General features: G+C 42.4%; 1 protein-coding gene across 1 annotated transcript in view; it reads left to right on the forward strand.

Moving 5' to 3' along the window:
- The window catches only part of SCN8A (sodium voltage-gated channel alpha subunit 8), a 125176-nt gene that overhangs the window by 66282 nt on the left and 40941 nt on the right, over positions 1 to 17953 (forward strand). Inside the window, exons 12-13 of the mRNA XM_047786663.1 lie at positions 8094 to 8226; positions 13515 to 13753. Of these exons, the coding sequence (XP_047642619.1) occupies positions 8094 to 8226; positions 13515 to 13753 (372 nt within the window). The remainder of the gene's footprint in view (positions 1 to 8093; positions 8227 to 13514; positions 13754 to 17953) is intronic.

A 17953-nucleotide genomic window follows, 5' to 3' on the forward strand; every position in this document is an offset into this window, starting at 1 on the left:
GTACTGTTTCCTTTGGTCCTGGGGTCTCAGCATGCTTGGAGAAGGATACACTCTCACCTCCTAGGAGATGAGAATTGGGCAGCTGAGCCAATAGCAGACACATACTCACAGAATCCTGAGCAGATTCTAGGTGGAAGGTGACAATGAAGCTGCTTTACATGGAGGGAATCTGTTCCAGGTTTTCTTCCCTTCAGTTGGCCAGAGTCTGATGCAAGGAACAATAGCCAGCGTTGCTGGCAGGAAAGTAAAATGGTACATAGACTTTGGAAAACAGTCTAGCAGTTTCTCAAAAAACTAAACGTAGAGTTTCCATCACCGGTGGCCCAGGAATTCTACTCCTAGGTGTATACCCAAGAGAATGTAAAACAGATGTTCACTCAAAATTTTATACATAAATATTCTTAAAATCATCATTCATATCAGCCAACAAGTAGAAACACCCCAAGTACCCATAGCTGATGAATGGAAAGACAAAATGTGAGATAGTGGAATCCCTAAAATGGAATATAATTCAGCCATAAAAAGGACTTGATGCATCAAACAACTTGAATGAACCTTGGAAACATTACGCTAAGTGAGAGGAGCCAGGCGCAAAAGGACACAGACAGATGTTTTTTCGTTTAACTGAAATGTCTAGAAGAGGCAAATCCATACAGATAGAAAGCAAAGTCTTGGTTGCCAGGGGCTGGATAGAGGCAGGGATTGGAATAAACTGTGAAAGTCCTGTGCTTTTCTTTGGTTTGAGGGAAATGTTCTGGGGTTAGACGGTGATACAACGTCGTAAATACACCACAAGCCACTGAATCATATACTTTAAAATGGTCCAGATGGTGAATTTTGTTATGTATATCTTATCTCAATTTTTTTTTAATCGGAAAGAAACTCTAGCCAAGAACATGGACTTTCAGTCCCAGCTTTCACAGCTTCACCTAAGGGAGGAGGGTCTTCCAGGAAGGACCCAGCCATCCTAGTACTCTGCGTACCCTGATTTTAGTGGATTACATTTTCTTTCTTTTTTTTGTTTTGTTTTGTTTTGTTTTGTTTTTCTGCCTTTTCTAGGGCTGCTTCCCGTGGCATATGGAGGTTCCCAGGCTAGGGGGTCTAATCAGAGCTATAGCCTATGGCCTCTGCCACAGCCATAGCAACACAGGATCCAATCGGCCTCTGCGACCTACACCACAGCTCACGCAACGCCGGATCCTTAACCCACTGAGCAAGGCCAGGGATCGAACCCGCAACCTCATGGTTCCTAGTTGGATTCGTTAACCACTGAGCCATGACGGGAACTCCTCAGTGGATTACATTTTCTTAATCAGTCTGATCTGATGAGTACTGAGAAATAAACATACAGATGGACAACAAATAGACAGTATATAAAAACAGAACTGTCACATACAACCTGCCCAACATCTGTTTATATACAATAATTTATTTATCAACAGTAAACAGCCCAGAGAGCCAGCCTGCTCTCTCTAGTGATAATCCAGGAAGCTAAACAATAACTTCTATAACAATCAGCCCAAAGTGACTAGGAGTTGATTACTTCATTAATAACTGACAACTTCCCTAATTTTTGTCCCTGTTTCCAACTTAGGGCTGACCAGGGAAAGCCAAATATGCACCCCTAGCCAATCACATAGTTTGCCCTGTTGCTGGTTAGCCTGCCTGAAGCTTCCCGCCACCAGCTTTGAATCCGGCACACCTGAAGCCTTTTCTCTTTTCTGTCTAAGACGTTCCTCCTCCTCTGCCTGCCTTTGAATGTCTCCCAAAATGCATGCGATCCTGACTGACTCCATCACTATGTCAAGTCAGAATAAATAGCCTTTGACTTTCTCATTTAGTTGACCTGTCTTTGTTTCCACAATACAGGTAACGTTTTATCCCCCTTTACACACTCTGCCTTCCACTTTCCTTCGCAAAGGAATTCCACTGCATGGTCAGTGTTGCAACAATACACAGGTGATCAGCACCCAAGAGTTACTACCAAAGATGTAGGTAGGAGAGAGGTGGAGAAGGAGCCCCCTGACCACTTGGGGATTGTTTCTTCAGCCCCTCTTTACCATGGGACCCTCACCCTCACACCCCTTTCCAATCCATTTCCCAGCCTCCAAACAACCACTTCTGATTTGCATCATCATAGATTAGTTTTCCTACATTTTTGCAGACTCTTACAATACATGTTTTCTGTTTGGTTTGCTTCACTCAAAATGTTTTAGAAATACTTTATGTTGTTTCGTGTATCAGTAGTTCATTCTTTGTTATTGATGGGTGGTATTTTATTGTATAAATATCCCCCAATTTGATTTTCCATTTTCCTGTGTTTGAACATTCAGGTTGGTTCCAGTTTGTGGTAGTATAAATAAGCTTGCTGAGAACATTCTTGTACAACTCTCTGTAGATAAGTGTTTTCACTTATAATGGATAAATCCTCAGAGTGAAATTCTTAGGTCATATGGTAAATATATGTATAACTTTGTAAGAAACTGCCAAACAGCTTTCCAGAATAGTCATACCATTTTTTATACTCCAGTCAACAATGCATTAGTGTTCCAGTTGCTCTGTATCCTACCTAGTAACTGGTGTTGATTTTAGCATTTTAGTGAGTCTAAAATATTATCTTATTATGATTTTAATTTGCATTTCCTTGATGACTAATGATGACGTGCATCTTTTCATTTGCTTATTGGCTTCTCATGTATCTTTTTCTGTTAATTGTTTATATGCTCTTTTGCCCACTTTGAGTTGCACTATATATCTTTTTTTATTGATTTTTTTTTTTTAGTTTTTCCTATGCTATGGATACAAGTCCCTTATCAGATAGATAAGCTTTTAATTTTGATGAAGCCTAATGTATAATTTGTCTTCTTTTATGTTTTTTCATCCTAAGAAATCTTTGCTGATCCCCAAGATCATGAAGATATTTTCCTTCTATAAGTTTTATGGTTCTGAGTTTGGCATTCAGATCTTTGATTCAGCGCAAATGAATTTTAATTAATTTCAAATTTAATTAATTTTTGTGTGTGCACTTAGGAGGCAACCTGGATAGGTATCTAGTTTTTTCACTGTCTATTTGTTTTAAAGACTTTCCTTTCTCCATTAAATTGATTTGGCAGCTCAGTCAAAAATCAATTGATGTACATGTGTGGGTCTCTTTCCCGACTCTCTTCTGTTCCCTTGGTCAGTTTGCCCGTGCTTATACCAATACTATATTTGTCTTAATCATTGTAACTTTATAATAGGTCTTGAAATGAGATAGTGTAAGCCTGCCAAACAAAAAAATAATAACTTTTGAAGATTATTAAATAATCTTTTAAGAGATTATTTTGCTATTTATAGATCCTTTTTAAACAATCATTTTTCCTATTCTAGATCCATTGCAGGTCCTTGTAAATTTTAGAATCATCTTCAGAAAGAGCTAGAATTTTGATAGTGATTGTGCTGAATCTATAGATCAATTTGAGGAGAATGGCACCTTAATTACATTGAATCTTCCAATCAATGAATGTGGTATATTTCTCCATTTATTTAAGTCATCTGAAATTTCTCTCAGGAAAGTTGTATAGTCTTTAGTGGGAGTTTTGCACATCTTTCACTAGATTTATTCCTTGGTATGTGATATTTTTGATACTATTGTAAAAGGTATAATTAAAATTTTTTATTTTCAATTGTTTATTTCCAGAATATAGAAATACAGTTGATTTTTATATACTGACTTTATATATCTCATGCCCTTGATACATTAATGTACTGGTTCTGTTAACCTTGGAGAGTTAGGAGTTTTGATCTGTTTGTTTGTTTGAGTTGACAGATTCCATAGGACTTTCCACATGTACAATACTTTCTGTAAATAACAGCAACTACAATCTTTATGCTTTATTTTTCTTGCTTTATTTCACTAGCTAATACTTCAGATACAAATTGAAAAGAAGTGATGAAAACAGACATCCTTCCTTGTTTCCAATTTTAGAGGAAAAGGATTTACTGTTTCACCAAGAAGTATGATGTTGACTATAGGTTTTCATAGATAATTCTTTATTAGACTGAAACTGCTACAGTGGTCTTCATGGCTTGATGAGAAATTTTATTTTTATGCAGAGGTGTTGAATTTTGTTAAATGTTCTTTTTCTGCATCTGTGAGATGATCATATGGTTTTTTTTCTCTTTAATCTTTAATGTGATGAATAACACTTTTTTTATAATGTTAAATTGACCTTATTTTTTTTTTTAGCTAAACCCTATTAATCATGATGTAGTATCCTTTGTAATATATTGCTGGATTCTGTTTATTCATATTTTGTTAAAAACTTCACATCTTTTTTCATGGGGTATATTGGTCTTTAATTCTCTTTTCTTGTAATGTTCTTGTCAGGTCAAGTATCAGGGTTATGTTAGCTTTATAAGACAAGTCGAGAGGTATTCTCTTAGTCTCCATTTTCTGAAAGAAGTTGTGTAAAATTAGTATTATTTCTTCCATAAACATTTGGTAGAATTCACTTACGGAGCCATCTGGACCTAGAGGTCTCTTTGTGATAAGATTTTTTATTATAATTTATTTAATTAATATGGGCTATTTAGATTTTCTATTTCTTCTCATGTCAGTTTTGATAGATTGTGTTGGGATAAGTTTGTCCATTTCTTCCAAGGTGAGATGACATAAAGTTGTTCACAGCATATCCTTATTAACTTAATAACACTTGTAAGATTTATAGTGGTGTCCCCTTATCATTCCCAAAAATTATAATTTGTGTTTTCTCAATCTTTTTTTCATAGTCTTGCTAGGGGAATTATCAATTTTGTTGATCTTTTTCGAGAGACAATATTTGAGCTTTTTTGATTATTTATTGTTTGTTAATTTACTAATTCATTAATTTCCATTCTTATTTCCTTTCGTCTACTTACCTGGGGTTTAATTTGATCTTCTTTTTCTAGTTTCTTAAGGTGGAAGCCTAGAGCATTGATTTTATATCTTTTTTATTTTCTAATATAAATATTTAAAGCTACAGAATTTTCTCTAACAATTTCTTTAGCTTCATTCTATAAATCTTGAGGTATTGTGTTTTCATTATCATCAGTTATTTATTTTTAAAAATTCCCTGTGATGACCTCTTTGATTCATGGATCTTTAGAAGTCTGTTGTGGGAATTTTTCTGGCTATCTTGTTGGAATAAGACTTTTTTTTTTTTTTTTGTCTTTTCCACGGCTGCATCTGCAGCATATGGAGGTTCCCACTAGGGGTCTAATCGGAGCTATAGCTCCTGGCCTACGCCACAGCCACAGCAATGCCAGATCTGAGCCGTGTCTTTGACCTACACCACAGCTCACAGCAATGCCAGATACTTAACCCACTGAGTGAGGCCAGGGATCAAACCTGCAACCTCATGGTTCCTAGGCAGATTCATTAACCACTGAGCCGTGATGGGAACTCCAAGACTTTATGATGGAACCTGGTATTTGGCTCTATGCTAAATGCTCTTGCCTTTGTAAAAAGGTTAATTAGTGAATTCCTCTTTTTGCCCTCTAAAATTCCCTAAGTGTGGTCTTTGAAATTTTCATTTCTTAGCATTTTCTTTCATTTATTTCTGTTTTGAAACTTAAGCTTTTGTACAATATAGATTATAGTTCTATAAGACATTATGGATTATGAAACAAATTATAATGTTTCAGAAATTGTCTCCCTGCTATTGTTTACTTTTGTTTTACATAGAAGGATATAAATGATAATTGCTTCATCTTATTTATTTGTTTATTTTTTAACCACACCTATGACATATGGAAGTTCCCAGGCCAGGGATTAAACCTATGCCACAGCAGTGACCTAAGCCATGGCAGTGATAATGCCAGATCCTTAACCCACTGTGCTACAAGGGAACTCCTAATTGTTCCATCTTTTTTTTTTTTTTTTTTTTTGCTTTTTACGGCCACACTTGAGGCATATGGAGGTTCCAGGCTAGGGGTCAAATAGGAGCTGCAGCTGCCGCCTGTGCCACAGCCACAGCAACGTGGGATCTGAGCTGCATCTGCGATCTGCACCACAGCTCATGGCAATGCCAGATCCCCAACCCACTGAGCAGGGCCAGAGATCGAACCGGCACCCTCATGGATGCTAGTCGGATTCGTTTCCTCTGTGCCATGACGGGAACTCCCTAATTGTTCCATGTTAATGTTAAGTTTGGGGATAAATTTTTCTTTAATTTATATGGATTTTTCAAATCCAAGCTCAAAATTATATTTTGAATAGGTATCAATAAATGATAATCGAATCATTTGGCTGTCTTTTTGGATGGTATTTTCATTAATTTTGTTTTTTAAAGCTTATGTTTTAAAGTCTGAAGAATTTATATCTTACTGTATCCAGCATGCCCAGAAAACAGTAAGCTATACTAGTACCAAAACCATGATAAATGCAATTTCATTCTTCTTTGATGAATCAGCCAGTTCATTAGATCTAGAGTACCTCAGAATTCAGCATTATGAAACTATCTACTGTAGAATTATAGAAGGACAGCGCAGTAAAAATATAGAATCAGTAAATGCCAGAATGTCCGTTGTATTGGGACCTTCTGTGTTTGTTTTTAGATGATCATCATTTTTTAAATGTAGTAGTTTAATCATTTGTTGAATACCAGGCTAGAAATTGCAGCAAAAAGTGATTTCTCAAATACACCTTATCATGACCTGAGGCAATGTTTAACAAGTCATTTTTACAAATACAGATGTTTGTATAATAATGCATCCAGGAATTCCCAGGGAAACCAGTTCTTTTTCCTTTCCATTTCTTCTGCAGTTCCGTCCAACAAACAAAACAAAGCAAAGCAAAGGAAATAAAACCCTAAAGTGAACCAAATCTCTGAATCAGTGAAACAGTTTGATAAAATGCTATGATGGGGTGAATTATAATCTGCCAGGAATTTTCTTCAGTACGGTTCTTAATCTTAATATATATACAAGAATAGAAAGGCTTTCTGATGTAGCTCTCCAGAAGCAATTGTTTCCTTTTCAAAGTATCCTGATACTGATCAGACAGATCCTTATCTGGCTTCAAGCAAACATGTGTCTTCCCTGTTCTTTGAGGGTTGCTGACTGTCTCTGCCCTCTTACCTTCACGTGGAAGGAGCAGCCAAGTTTCTACGGATGAAGCAGTAATAGTAGACAACATGGTTACTAGAAAGCTAGGTTTTAAGCCACCCCACTAGGGCTGATCTGACATAGAATATTCAGGTTGGCACAAAGAGCACAGTAAGGGACATTAAGAAACCCTTTGCCATAGTTTTCCATACTGATCTTGTCCAGGGTGGAGCATATAAAAAATACTTTCCTTAACAATCTGATGGTGTTTTCTACCCTTTTTTATTTGATTGAGAATTTGAACATTGCAAGTTAACTCATAAAATAAAAATGTAGAAAGGCCAGATAAGCATATATTATTTATATATAAACGCTATATAAGGCATTTAATTAAGGTATAAGGTATTTAATTAAGATAGCAAAACCTTACCATACTTCTTTACAGTGGCTCAGAGGAGATTTGGGGTAAAACTTGAACTTGCCGATGTTCAGGTGGGTCCAGGTTTGACATTGGGAAGCAGCAGTTAGGTAGAGTGACGGTGCTCCTACACGTGGAGGAAGCCGTGTCTGTAATACTCTGTGTGATCAGGGACTTGGCCCTTCATGTAATTTCAAGTAGAGGTGAATTTATTTCATCACATGATCCAATTCTAGCCAAATGCTATGGCTGTGAGACCAGAACGGGCAAACTCAGGGTCTGCTTCTCATGATGTTGCCCCCAGGAGTCTTGGTCTTTCTACTCTCTGCTTAGGTTGAGGGTCCCAGCCAGATGCTTGGGTTCCTTGCAGATTTTGGACACACTGAAATGACTTGGTCACGTATCTGTAGAACTAAGGGTGATCCATGGCCAACTCGTTTCATTCTACTTGTTGAGGTGTAAATAGGCTTGTAGGATCAGCGTAAAAAGATGTGATGCAGAGCGTATCCTCCTGCTCACCCTCCGGACTATATCCAGCAAGGCCCAGCCTTCATGTGTAGGTGACCTTACTCACCCCACTTGCTTTGTTTTGTTTTGTTTTGCTTTCCAGGCTACAACCGAGGTGGAAATTAAGAAGAAAGGCCCTGGATCTCTCTTAGTCTCCATGGACCAGCTGGCTTCCTATGGGCGGAAGGACAGGATCAACAGCATATTGAGTGTAGTTACCAATACGCTAGTGGAAGGTATGTGTCCTGCGATGTCAGTCCACGCCGCTGAGACAGAGATTCGTAGTGTGCATGAGAAATATAGAGTTCCTGGGTCTGAGTTTTGCCAAAATTGTCTGTGAGCTTTAGGAATGGAGTCTGCTGGTTGTAGAAACCAGCATCCCCAAATCTCCTCGCACAGAACCCAGTAAGGACTTCAGAGCTGCTGCCGGCATGGTGCACCGATAGTAAGAAGTACAAAGGAACAACGGGAGTGAGCTAGAGGATCTCAAAAAGCCTCTGTAATCGTCACCATGAGGAGCCGGGGGTTGGTGAGAGGCAGAGAGGGACATGGCCTGAGACCTGCGACAGTCTAAAACCGTGGAATCCCACCCGCACCCTTGTGCCGCCGACCGAAAAATACACCTTCCTCTTTTCCTCTTCAGCTACTTAAAAATCTTTGGTTTTCCCTTAAGGAATGTACTGTGCCTACATTGATTCCACCTAATTCTGCCTCTCTTTAAACACCCCCACACATCCATAAATATATTGGACATGTGACTAGGTAAGCTGAAACCCCTCTTACGTCAAAGCTCTGGGCCCCGGGGGAGGAGCAGCTGCAGTTGAATCACAGCACGTCTGCAGTGGCGCGGCTGTCAGAGCCAGAACTCGCCATCAGGGGGCCCCTCCGTGACACAGCCTGGCCTGCCGAGGACAGCAGAGGATTTTCCATCACACGGCAGTCCCCAGCAAAGGTCTGCTTTCTGTCCCGCTCTGGTCTGTGCTCCAGGCTCCTCTTGATCTCTTCAGAGGTAACTTCGGTGACTGGGTTTTCTCTCCCAAGGTTTTGATTGATTCCACATGCATCCTCGGAATTTGATTCATGTTGATTTAGCTAAGTCATCTCGTTATAGATCCATACAGTTCCCGCTGTTTTTCGGAGTCCGCACACCCAGGCTGACCCAACGATAACCAGAGTCTCCAAGATAGGCAACTCAAATTATTCATGTGTCCTTGGAACAAGTTACTAATTTTTTGAGTCAGTGAAGCGAAATACCACTTACACTGGCAGGGGGGTGCTCTGTGGTAAAAGGAGAATCCCTAGAAAGGAACTTTAAATTCCTTGGGAGAGCTCACATCTATGCATGTGGGCAAGGAGTTGGACTGATCTTAAGAACGTATCAAGGAGTTCCCGTCGTGGTGCAGCAAAAACGAATCCGACTAGGAACCATGAGGTTGCAGGTTCAATCCTTGGCCTTGCTCGGTGGGTTGAGGCTCCTGCGTTGCTGTGGCAGAGGCCGGCAGCTATAGCTCCAATTGGACCCCTAGCCTGGGAACCTCCAAAAAAAAAAAAAAAGAACGTATCAAGTGAAAAGAATGCTGAGCTACCTGCCTTCAGCTCCTGAACACCCTCATTTATTCCTGTTTTCTTTCATTCCTGTTGAGGTCATTGTCTGGGTGAACATCTTTACACTTTATCGTTTATACTTCGAGATGACAGGCAAATAACCGCAAATCATGAGAATGCCAAGATGAACTATATTAGCTTAAGAACCTTGGCTTATTCACTTGGAGACCAAGACAAGATTTCCCTGAATATTTATGACAGTTGAGAAAGAAAAACTCACAATCTCCAACAGCCCTGTTCTATTCCTGGTAAAAAAAAAAAAAAAAAAAAATCAGAACAGGAGAACCTAGCCATGCAGTGCAGCACTGCACTCATTAACCTCGGTGGCCTAGCATGGGGTCTGGCGAAAGGAGATGCTCCACAAATATGTATTGAGCTGAAGTTTGTTGTGCCTGGAATGGGGGCTACAGGATTCCTTTTGGAGGCCTTGGTGCTCCGCCCCGCGACTAAGTCAGATATGAACCACTGGATCATGACTTTGTCTTGTTCTAGTCCCTTTTCCTCCTCTTCTTTTTCTTTCTGTCCTGCTGTCCTCGTCCGTCACCCTCTACCCTCCAAGACACACGAAAAAGGAACAGATGCAAAGGTAGCTTGGGGGCCAGAGCACTGCGGTCGTATTCTCAAGCAGGAAGCCACTCCAGTTCTTCTCCCGTTCCCGAGCCCGCTGCTCACGTGGCCTGTGTCTGTCCTGCCTTTCCCCGCCCACACAGCCTCCCATCCCCTCTCCTAGGATGTGCCTCCCTTTGTTAAAGCTGAGGAGACACAACTGCTATAAGCAAAGAACAATGAATGGCTGGAGCTGAATGATGTGAAAGGGAATTAAAGGACATTAAGAAAGATCAATACCCGCTGGTCCCTCGGTATTTAATGATTGCTCCAGAATGGAAAGCCAGCATTGAATGCATAACTGTTTCTGCTTCCCAGGCCTTTAGTTAGGAACCTCGGGCATTATTTTCATCCAGAGTTTTAAATAATTATTATTTAAAACCAAAGAAGCAAGCCTCGTCTAATAGTTTAGAAACCACAGTGGAGAATTCCAGAATTCTGTAAATAGAAAATCCTGCCTTCCCTGACTCACCCCTGTCCTATTACAAATCTGCTCACAAGGCTCCCATAAACTCAGTGGAATCCGCAGTCAGCCGAGCCATAAGCGCCGGGCATATTTCAGAGGACAGGATGCGAGGTGTCGGCAGAGTGATAGGGTCTCACTTCATCTCCTCAGAGCAGTCCAGCTGTGGGAGAGGGGGGGAGAGTTGAATTAAGATTGAGGACGCGGTGATGGCACTCAGCATTATTGACTCTCAAGTAAAACACTTTCAACAGTGTCAGTACAATTACTTAGCAGGTATCTGCCTTCCCGGGTGCAGCTACGAGCTCTGTGGGTTGGCGACTCTTGCTCACCAGTGTATTCCCAGTGCCTGGCACGTTGCTGAATTGAACCAAGAGAGGCCCCTGCCTTCAGAAACCTGATCTGCTCACACCACCATCTTGGAGGAATCATGAGGCCCTCTCTGAGGATAATTCCCTACTCCTGAGATTAGGACTCCAGCAGTCTCTCTGTCCAGGAGCAAAACTAAGAGAAACTCTACAGACTTTTGGACGTCCTGTCCCAACACATTAACCCGTTCCCCCCAGACCACATTCTTGGGGGCCCGTCACAGCTCGCAGTTGCGAGCCACTTTGTAAACCTCCTTATTCGCCCAATTGATCTTTCCAACTCCTAAAGCTCCACGTGATCTTAGTTTTTGTGCAACAGAAAAGATCATCCTGAGGCTCCTCGGGTCTCGGTAAATGGGGATAAGAGATACCTCGTCCCCCTTTTTGGTGCCGCACTGGGGAGGGAAACCTGTCTTCACCATCTGGCAAGGACTCGGGGCCCAGTTCACGGTAAAGCATGACAGTTGTGTCAACTGTTAGAAACGTGAAACAGGCACTGCCTCAACCTCCACGTGCCGGTGAGCGGCAGACATTCGGAGAAAGGAGGGGATTAAAAAAGGAACGGAACCAAATTTCCAAATATGTGCTATAAGAATTTATGGAAATAAGAGAACCTTTTCATTTTCTTTTTTGGGAAGAAAACTAAATTTACCTTGGGAAGGAAGGGAGTTCTAGGAGGAAGAAGCCAAAGCAAATTTTCTTCACAGACTTCCTTTCCCACGCAGACTCCCACGTGGCACTTACTGTGGCCCTTAAATCAGGAAAACCAAGGCAACCATTTTCTTAGCAACCAGGGAGCCAATCAGAAATCCCACCAAAGCAACCCATCTAAAATAAAGCCATCACCATGGGCACCATCCAGCTGGTTGGGAAGAGGGAAAGTAGACTAAAGCGGCCATCTTGTTCTTGGTGAAAGGTTGGGAAACTTTTTTCTATTCCCTGAATGATTTGGTTTCTGTTAGCGGATTTGAGTAGAGCCAAGGCTGTGGGAGATGCAGCTATATCCAACCCCACAGAGCCTAGGCCTTGCCTGTAAGGATCATCGTGCTGACAGGTTTTCAGAGTTACACCCCTTAAAGCACATTCTTCCCGATGAAAGTCCTTGGACTTTCTACATGCTAGTTATTATACCTCATTCTCACTAGGAGGAGGGCCTTGTCACCAAGGGCCTCACGCCTTGATCGTTGTAGCTGGATGTCTCTCTGCCTTTGGTGTCTAATCGTCCTTTCTAACCTTTGCTTTGTTAACAGCCTTAGAGGTCATCTAGTGCAGTGATTTTTAGTCTGTGTCTGTCAGAGTCCTAGGATCCTGGGGAAGTACCTCAGGGGAGGAAGCAGTGAATTGGACTGAGCACCAAGCTCCTCTTCCTGCCTCAACTAGAACAGTTCCTGGTTTGTCTGTTTTATATACTGGGGATCATATAAGATCTTTTTTGCAAAAACAGGTTCCAATTCTAAAGAGAGACAGGCAGACTAAAGAGGCAGAGAGAATAAGACAAGAGAGAAAGAAAGAGGAAAGAAGGAGACCAAGGGATGGGGAAAGGAAGAAGATAAAGAGAGAAGGGAAGGGGTGAAAAGGCAAGAGAAGGAGAAAGAGACAAGCGCAGAGATGAGAAAAGAGGGAGGAAGGAGAAGAAAAAGAACGAGACCTCTGTTCTGGCGGCATTGTGAACGCATACGTCTTGGAACATGAGAGAATCCACATGGCAGCTCGTTTGATGATGCAGGTTCTGCTGTAAAGATAATAAATAAGAATAGCCAATACCTCCATAGGTCTTGCTATATGCCAGGGTGTTCTGAAGCACTTAGTGTTTGTTTTAGCTCATTTAATTCTCATGGCAAATTGAAGTAATTTACTCAAGATCTCACAGTTAGCAATTGTCAGAGCTGGTATTTGCACCCACGTATTGTCTGGCTTCAGAGTTTGTGCTTTTAACTGCTTCTCCAATAAGCATTTAATATACAATGTGTAATAAGATACCTCCTGTTTATTGAGGTCTTACCTCGTGCCAGACACTATGCTGTCAACCACTTAATCCATAATCAGTGGATGAGGATTATAGGGCTCAATGAGTCCTATAACCTAGAAAGTCGGTGTCCCTTCAGAAGGGACAACAGAGGCTTAGAGGCGTCAGTCAGTATTTGCCTGAGGTCACACACACTTGTGCGTGTTGAAGCCAGTTAAACTGGGGGGTCAGACTCCAGAGGCCAAACTTGCGACCACTATTCTCTACTCCCCAAAGGGATGGATTGAGTTTTGTTTGTAGCTAGATCACTGTTAACAGGGATGTGACCTGGTTTACGGAACACGCCTCCTCTCTGCCTTCAAGAGAAGGAAAACTGAGGGAAACCCCCGCTCAAGAAGGTTCGCACTCCAGCCGCCTTCTTTCTCGTGTCAGTAGCCGCAGCATCCCAACCAAGCCCAGCCCCTTCGTTTTCTCGCGGTGAACTGAGGGGCCGCCTTTGTTCTCTATTCCCCACAGAGCTGGAAGAGTCTCAGAGGAAGTGCCCGCCATGCTGGTATAAATTTGCCAACACTTTCCTCATCTGGGAGTGTCACCCCTACTGGATAAAGCTGAAAGAGATTGTGAACTTGATCGTCATGGACCCTTTTGTGGACCTGGCCATCACCATCTGCATTGTCCTCAATACGCTGTTTATGGCAATGGAGCACCATCCTATGACCCCGCAGTTTGAGCATGTCTTGGCTGTAGGAAATCTGGTAAGACGGAGCACTGTCTCTTGATTTTACGATCTGAACGGGTTTTGCCTGTAGGACCTCTTTTGCTGATCCCGAAAGCTAGTGTTTAGTTGAAAAGAAAGGAATAGTTAATTGGAAGACACATGCTTCCACATATGCCGCAGCCCCAGCCGCTCTGCCCACCGTTGTGATCCCTTGGCTGTTTCCTCTTTCTGCAGAACTTTGAAGACGTCATTTAGGAGCTCTTGGCAGAAAACTACCCATGGTGACAGAATGGGAGGCATGGTACAGTGGGTTGGTTTCAGCAGCCTGAGCCAAGGACTCGTGGATTTTTTTTTTTTCTCATTCTGTTCCTCACATTGAGTCCTGCATTACTCCAGCAAATCGCTTCCCCTTTCACCTTCAGCAACGACCACCACAGAATGGGGGAGCTCTTCTGGTGCCTTAAATGTAATGATGAATTTGCCCGTAATGTTATATATTAATTCTCTATATGGGGACTGTCTATGGGAAATTTTAAATTCTAGGCTGATTTCCCCCTCTGCGCTCTTATCATCCAGTTTTTACCATTAGTTGATCTGTGTCAAATTTTATTTTAAAGTTAGCCTAAGTCATAAATTTCTTATATTATTTAGAAGGTAAGTATACAGTTTTAAAGGATAGATTATATGGTGTATTCTGAAGTCAAGGAGTGGTGATTTGGGGATTATCTGTTTTACTTCATTAGTACAAAAACAGGAGTTGATTGAATTTGTGTGTGTGTGTGTGTGCGTGCTCGCGTGCATGCATCTTTTTAGGGCCGCACCGGAGGCATATAGAGGTTCCCAGGCTAGGGGTCAAATTGGAGCTGTAGCTGCCGGCCTAGGCCACAGCCACAGCATCTGCAACCTACACCAAAGCTCCCAGCAACGCCAGAGCCCCAACCTGAGCAAGACCAGGGATCGAACCCGCAACCTCATGGTTCCCAGTCAGGTTCGTTAACCACTGAGCCACGACGGGAACTCCTGACTGAATTTTGGTAGACAGTAAAGAGTTAGAAAGAATCCTATAGGTCATGTAGCCTCATTTATTCCTTAGAAGTTACACCACAGGCACATCACACACACACATATACACACACACACAGGAACACACGCACAGGGACACACAGAGAGAGTTTCTACCTAAAGTCTGAATACACTATTAAAGTGTTATAATATTTTGACCTCTGACTCTGAAAACACACATAGCAAAAGGGATCTTTTATCTGGTTAGTCCTTATAGCTGATTTTGTTCCCTAGTCCACGTCCTTCAGGCTCACTGCTGTGATGTGCGGCTCAATGAAATACCCGTAGTCTTAAGACAGGACAGCCGTGGACTGTCCAGGCCATCGCTAACTGGCTCCGAAAGGAGCCTGTGCCATCGGCTAACCCAGGGGCTTGGCAATCAAGCTGCATTTGGAGGCAGTCAACAACATCACATAAATATCAGCTTTATTTTATTAGTCAGAGCTTCTGCAATGAGAAATAGGACCCGTTGTTGTTGTTGTTGTTGTTGAGGTGGTAGCGATGGTGTTTTTCCTGCAGTGTTTTGTTTTTCTCAGAGTGTTTACTTTTACTTGCATTTGACAGAACTTGTTTCCGATTTCCAAGGGTTTTTGAGAGGGCTGTTCAAATACTACCAGCAGAATTGCCCTTAGACCAGGCCAGCAAATAATGTTATTTTTCCCTTCTTAAAAATCTAGACATTTGGCGTCACACCTCAACTAGAGTGGTGAGCCTTCAGAAGACTGCTCAGAGGTGTTAGTGGAGACAGAGGGACGAGGAGAAGTCAGCAGCTAATGTTCAGGGACTCCCTGAGCCGAATCACTCTGGGGGTGGAGCTTCCGGGCGGGGGGAGTAGGTGTGATGAGCGGTGGTGACGGAGAGCAGCGAGAGGCTCAGGACACTTTGGACTGGCCAGCGGCTTGGAAGTGAGGGTGGAGGGAAAGAAATCAAGAAGGGGGACTAGATTTAGGGCATCTGTTAACTGAGGGGGAGATGAGGACAACTGAGCAAGGAAAAGGTGTGGAGTTTAAAATCAAGAGTTCCGGGGAGTTCCCTTCATGGCTTAGCAGTGAATGAACCCGACTAGGATCCATGAGGATGGGGGTTCGATCCTTGGCCGCACTCAATGTGTTGAGGATCCGGCATTGCTATGAGCTGTGGTATCGGTCACAGATGCAGCTCAGATCTGGCATTGCTGTGGCTGTGGTATCGGTCACAGATGCAGCTCAGATCTGGCATTGCTGTGGCTGTGGTGTAGGTCGGCAGCTGCAGCTCCAGTTCATCCCCTAGCCTGGGAACCTCCATGTGCCGTGAGTACGGCGCTAAAAAGCAAAAACAATAAAAAATAAGTAAAATCAAGTTCTGTTTTGGACCTGTTAGCCTAAAAGAAGCCATTGATTTCTGTCCAGAAACGGTTTGCATCTACAAAATGAGGATAATACCGTGCCCTTAGTAGTTGGGAAGATAAAACAAGAACCTATGCAGAAGTTTGGGGACGGTGAAGAGTCCTCTGCTTGTTTAGGACCTGTGTGAGTGTAGCTCAGTGGGAGAACTTTCAAGGGCCTGGAGCTGTAGATCCAGCCTTTGACTGAACCTGGAAATAAGAGAATGAAAACAATGGATGGACTCTGAGGTTTTCCCACGGCTGGGACAGCGAATTAAGCTGTGTGTGTCCGTAGATGTGCAGATGGGTGTTTGGGGGGAAGGTGAGAACAGTGTTCTGTAAATTGGCAGGCCCTGCCTCTTCCTGCCTCCCCCCAGGAAAAAAATGATCCTGGTAGAAGGAAGCTTAAAGATAATTCAATGGGAGTTCCCGTCGTGGCGCAGTGGTTAACGAATCCGACTAGGAACCATGAGGTTGCGGGTTCGGTCCCTGCCCTTGCTCAGTGGGTTAACCATCTGGCGTTGCCGTGAGCTGTGGTGTAGGTTGCAGACGCGGCTCGGATCCCGCGTTGCTGTGGCTCTGGCGTAGGCCGGCAGCTACAGCTCCGATTAGACCCCTAGCCTGGGAACCTCCATATACCGAGGGAGCAAAAAAAAAAAGATAATTCAATGCAACCCCCATGTTTTATATCGGAAACTGAAGCCAGGGAGGCTAGGTGACTTCTACAACTTTGTATCGCTTAGTAGATAAAGGTAATGACTTTTCTTGCTTTTTTTTTTTTTTTTTTTTTTGCAGCCATTTGAATACAACAGTGAGTTTATAAGGTGGGGTTTTTTTAGGGAGTTCTCTGATGGCCTAGCATTCTCACCGCTGTGGCTCTGGTTGCTGCCGTGCAGCATAGGTTCAATCCCTGGCCCAGGAATCCCCACATACTGCCTGTGTGCCAAAAAAGAAAAAAAAAATACAAAAAACAAAACATAACAAAAAACAAGAGAACCTGAAATAAATGTTGCAATGCTCATTTAAAAAAAAAAAAAAAAGGCAGGTTTTTTTTTAAACAACTCAATCTTACAGACATTTCAAGTACAGTACAAAAAGCTATTTTTTGAGAGTAAGTTGCTGACACAGCCTGTCACCCCCAAATACTTTAGTGCGTTTTTTATAAACAAGCACATTCTCCTACACAACCATGATATAACTGCCAAAATCAGGAAATTACCATGGCGCATCACTGCCTTCTCATTCTCAGGCCCCTTGAAATTGTGCCAATAATCCCAGGAATAGGGAGGAAGCTGTTCGAGAGTTACCCCTGCATTTAGCTCTCATATCTCTAACTTTCTCCAGCCCAGGAGAGCTCCTCTGTCTTCAACTTCCATGACCTTATCAAGGTCAAATGTATCACGTTTGAAGATGACGAGCCAGTTCTTTCGTAGAATCCCCTCAATCTGGGTTTGTCCAGTACCTCCTCCTGATTAGACTCAGGTGATGCCTTTGGCAGGACTGTCCCACAAGCGAGGCCATCTTCCTCTCATTGCATCTGCCAGGTGGCACGATTTCCTTCCGTCCCATTTCTGCCGCTGATCACTTGATGACTTGATTAAGGAGAGGTCTGCCAGACTTCTTTCCTGTAAAGTTACTCTTTTCCTGTTTATAATTAATAAGCATTCATGAGGAAGACACTTTGAAACGATCTCAATTTCTTATTTTTCGTTAAATGTGATTGATTCTTTTATTTACTAATGTCAGTGTGGACTCGTGGTTTTCGGTTTTACTCAGTGGGTTTTAATCCGTCCCCATCATGTACTTAGGTGT

This window comes from Phacochoerus africanus, chromosome 7, assembly GCF_016906955.1.
Source record: "Phacochoerus africanus isolate WHEZ1 chromosome 7, ROS_Pafr_v1, whole genome shotgun sequence".
In the NCBI taxonomy this organism is placed as follows: Eukaryota; Metazoa; Chordata; class Mammalia; order Artiodactyla; family Suidae; genus Phacochoerus; species Phacochoerus africanus.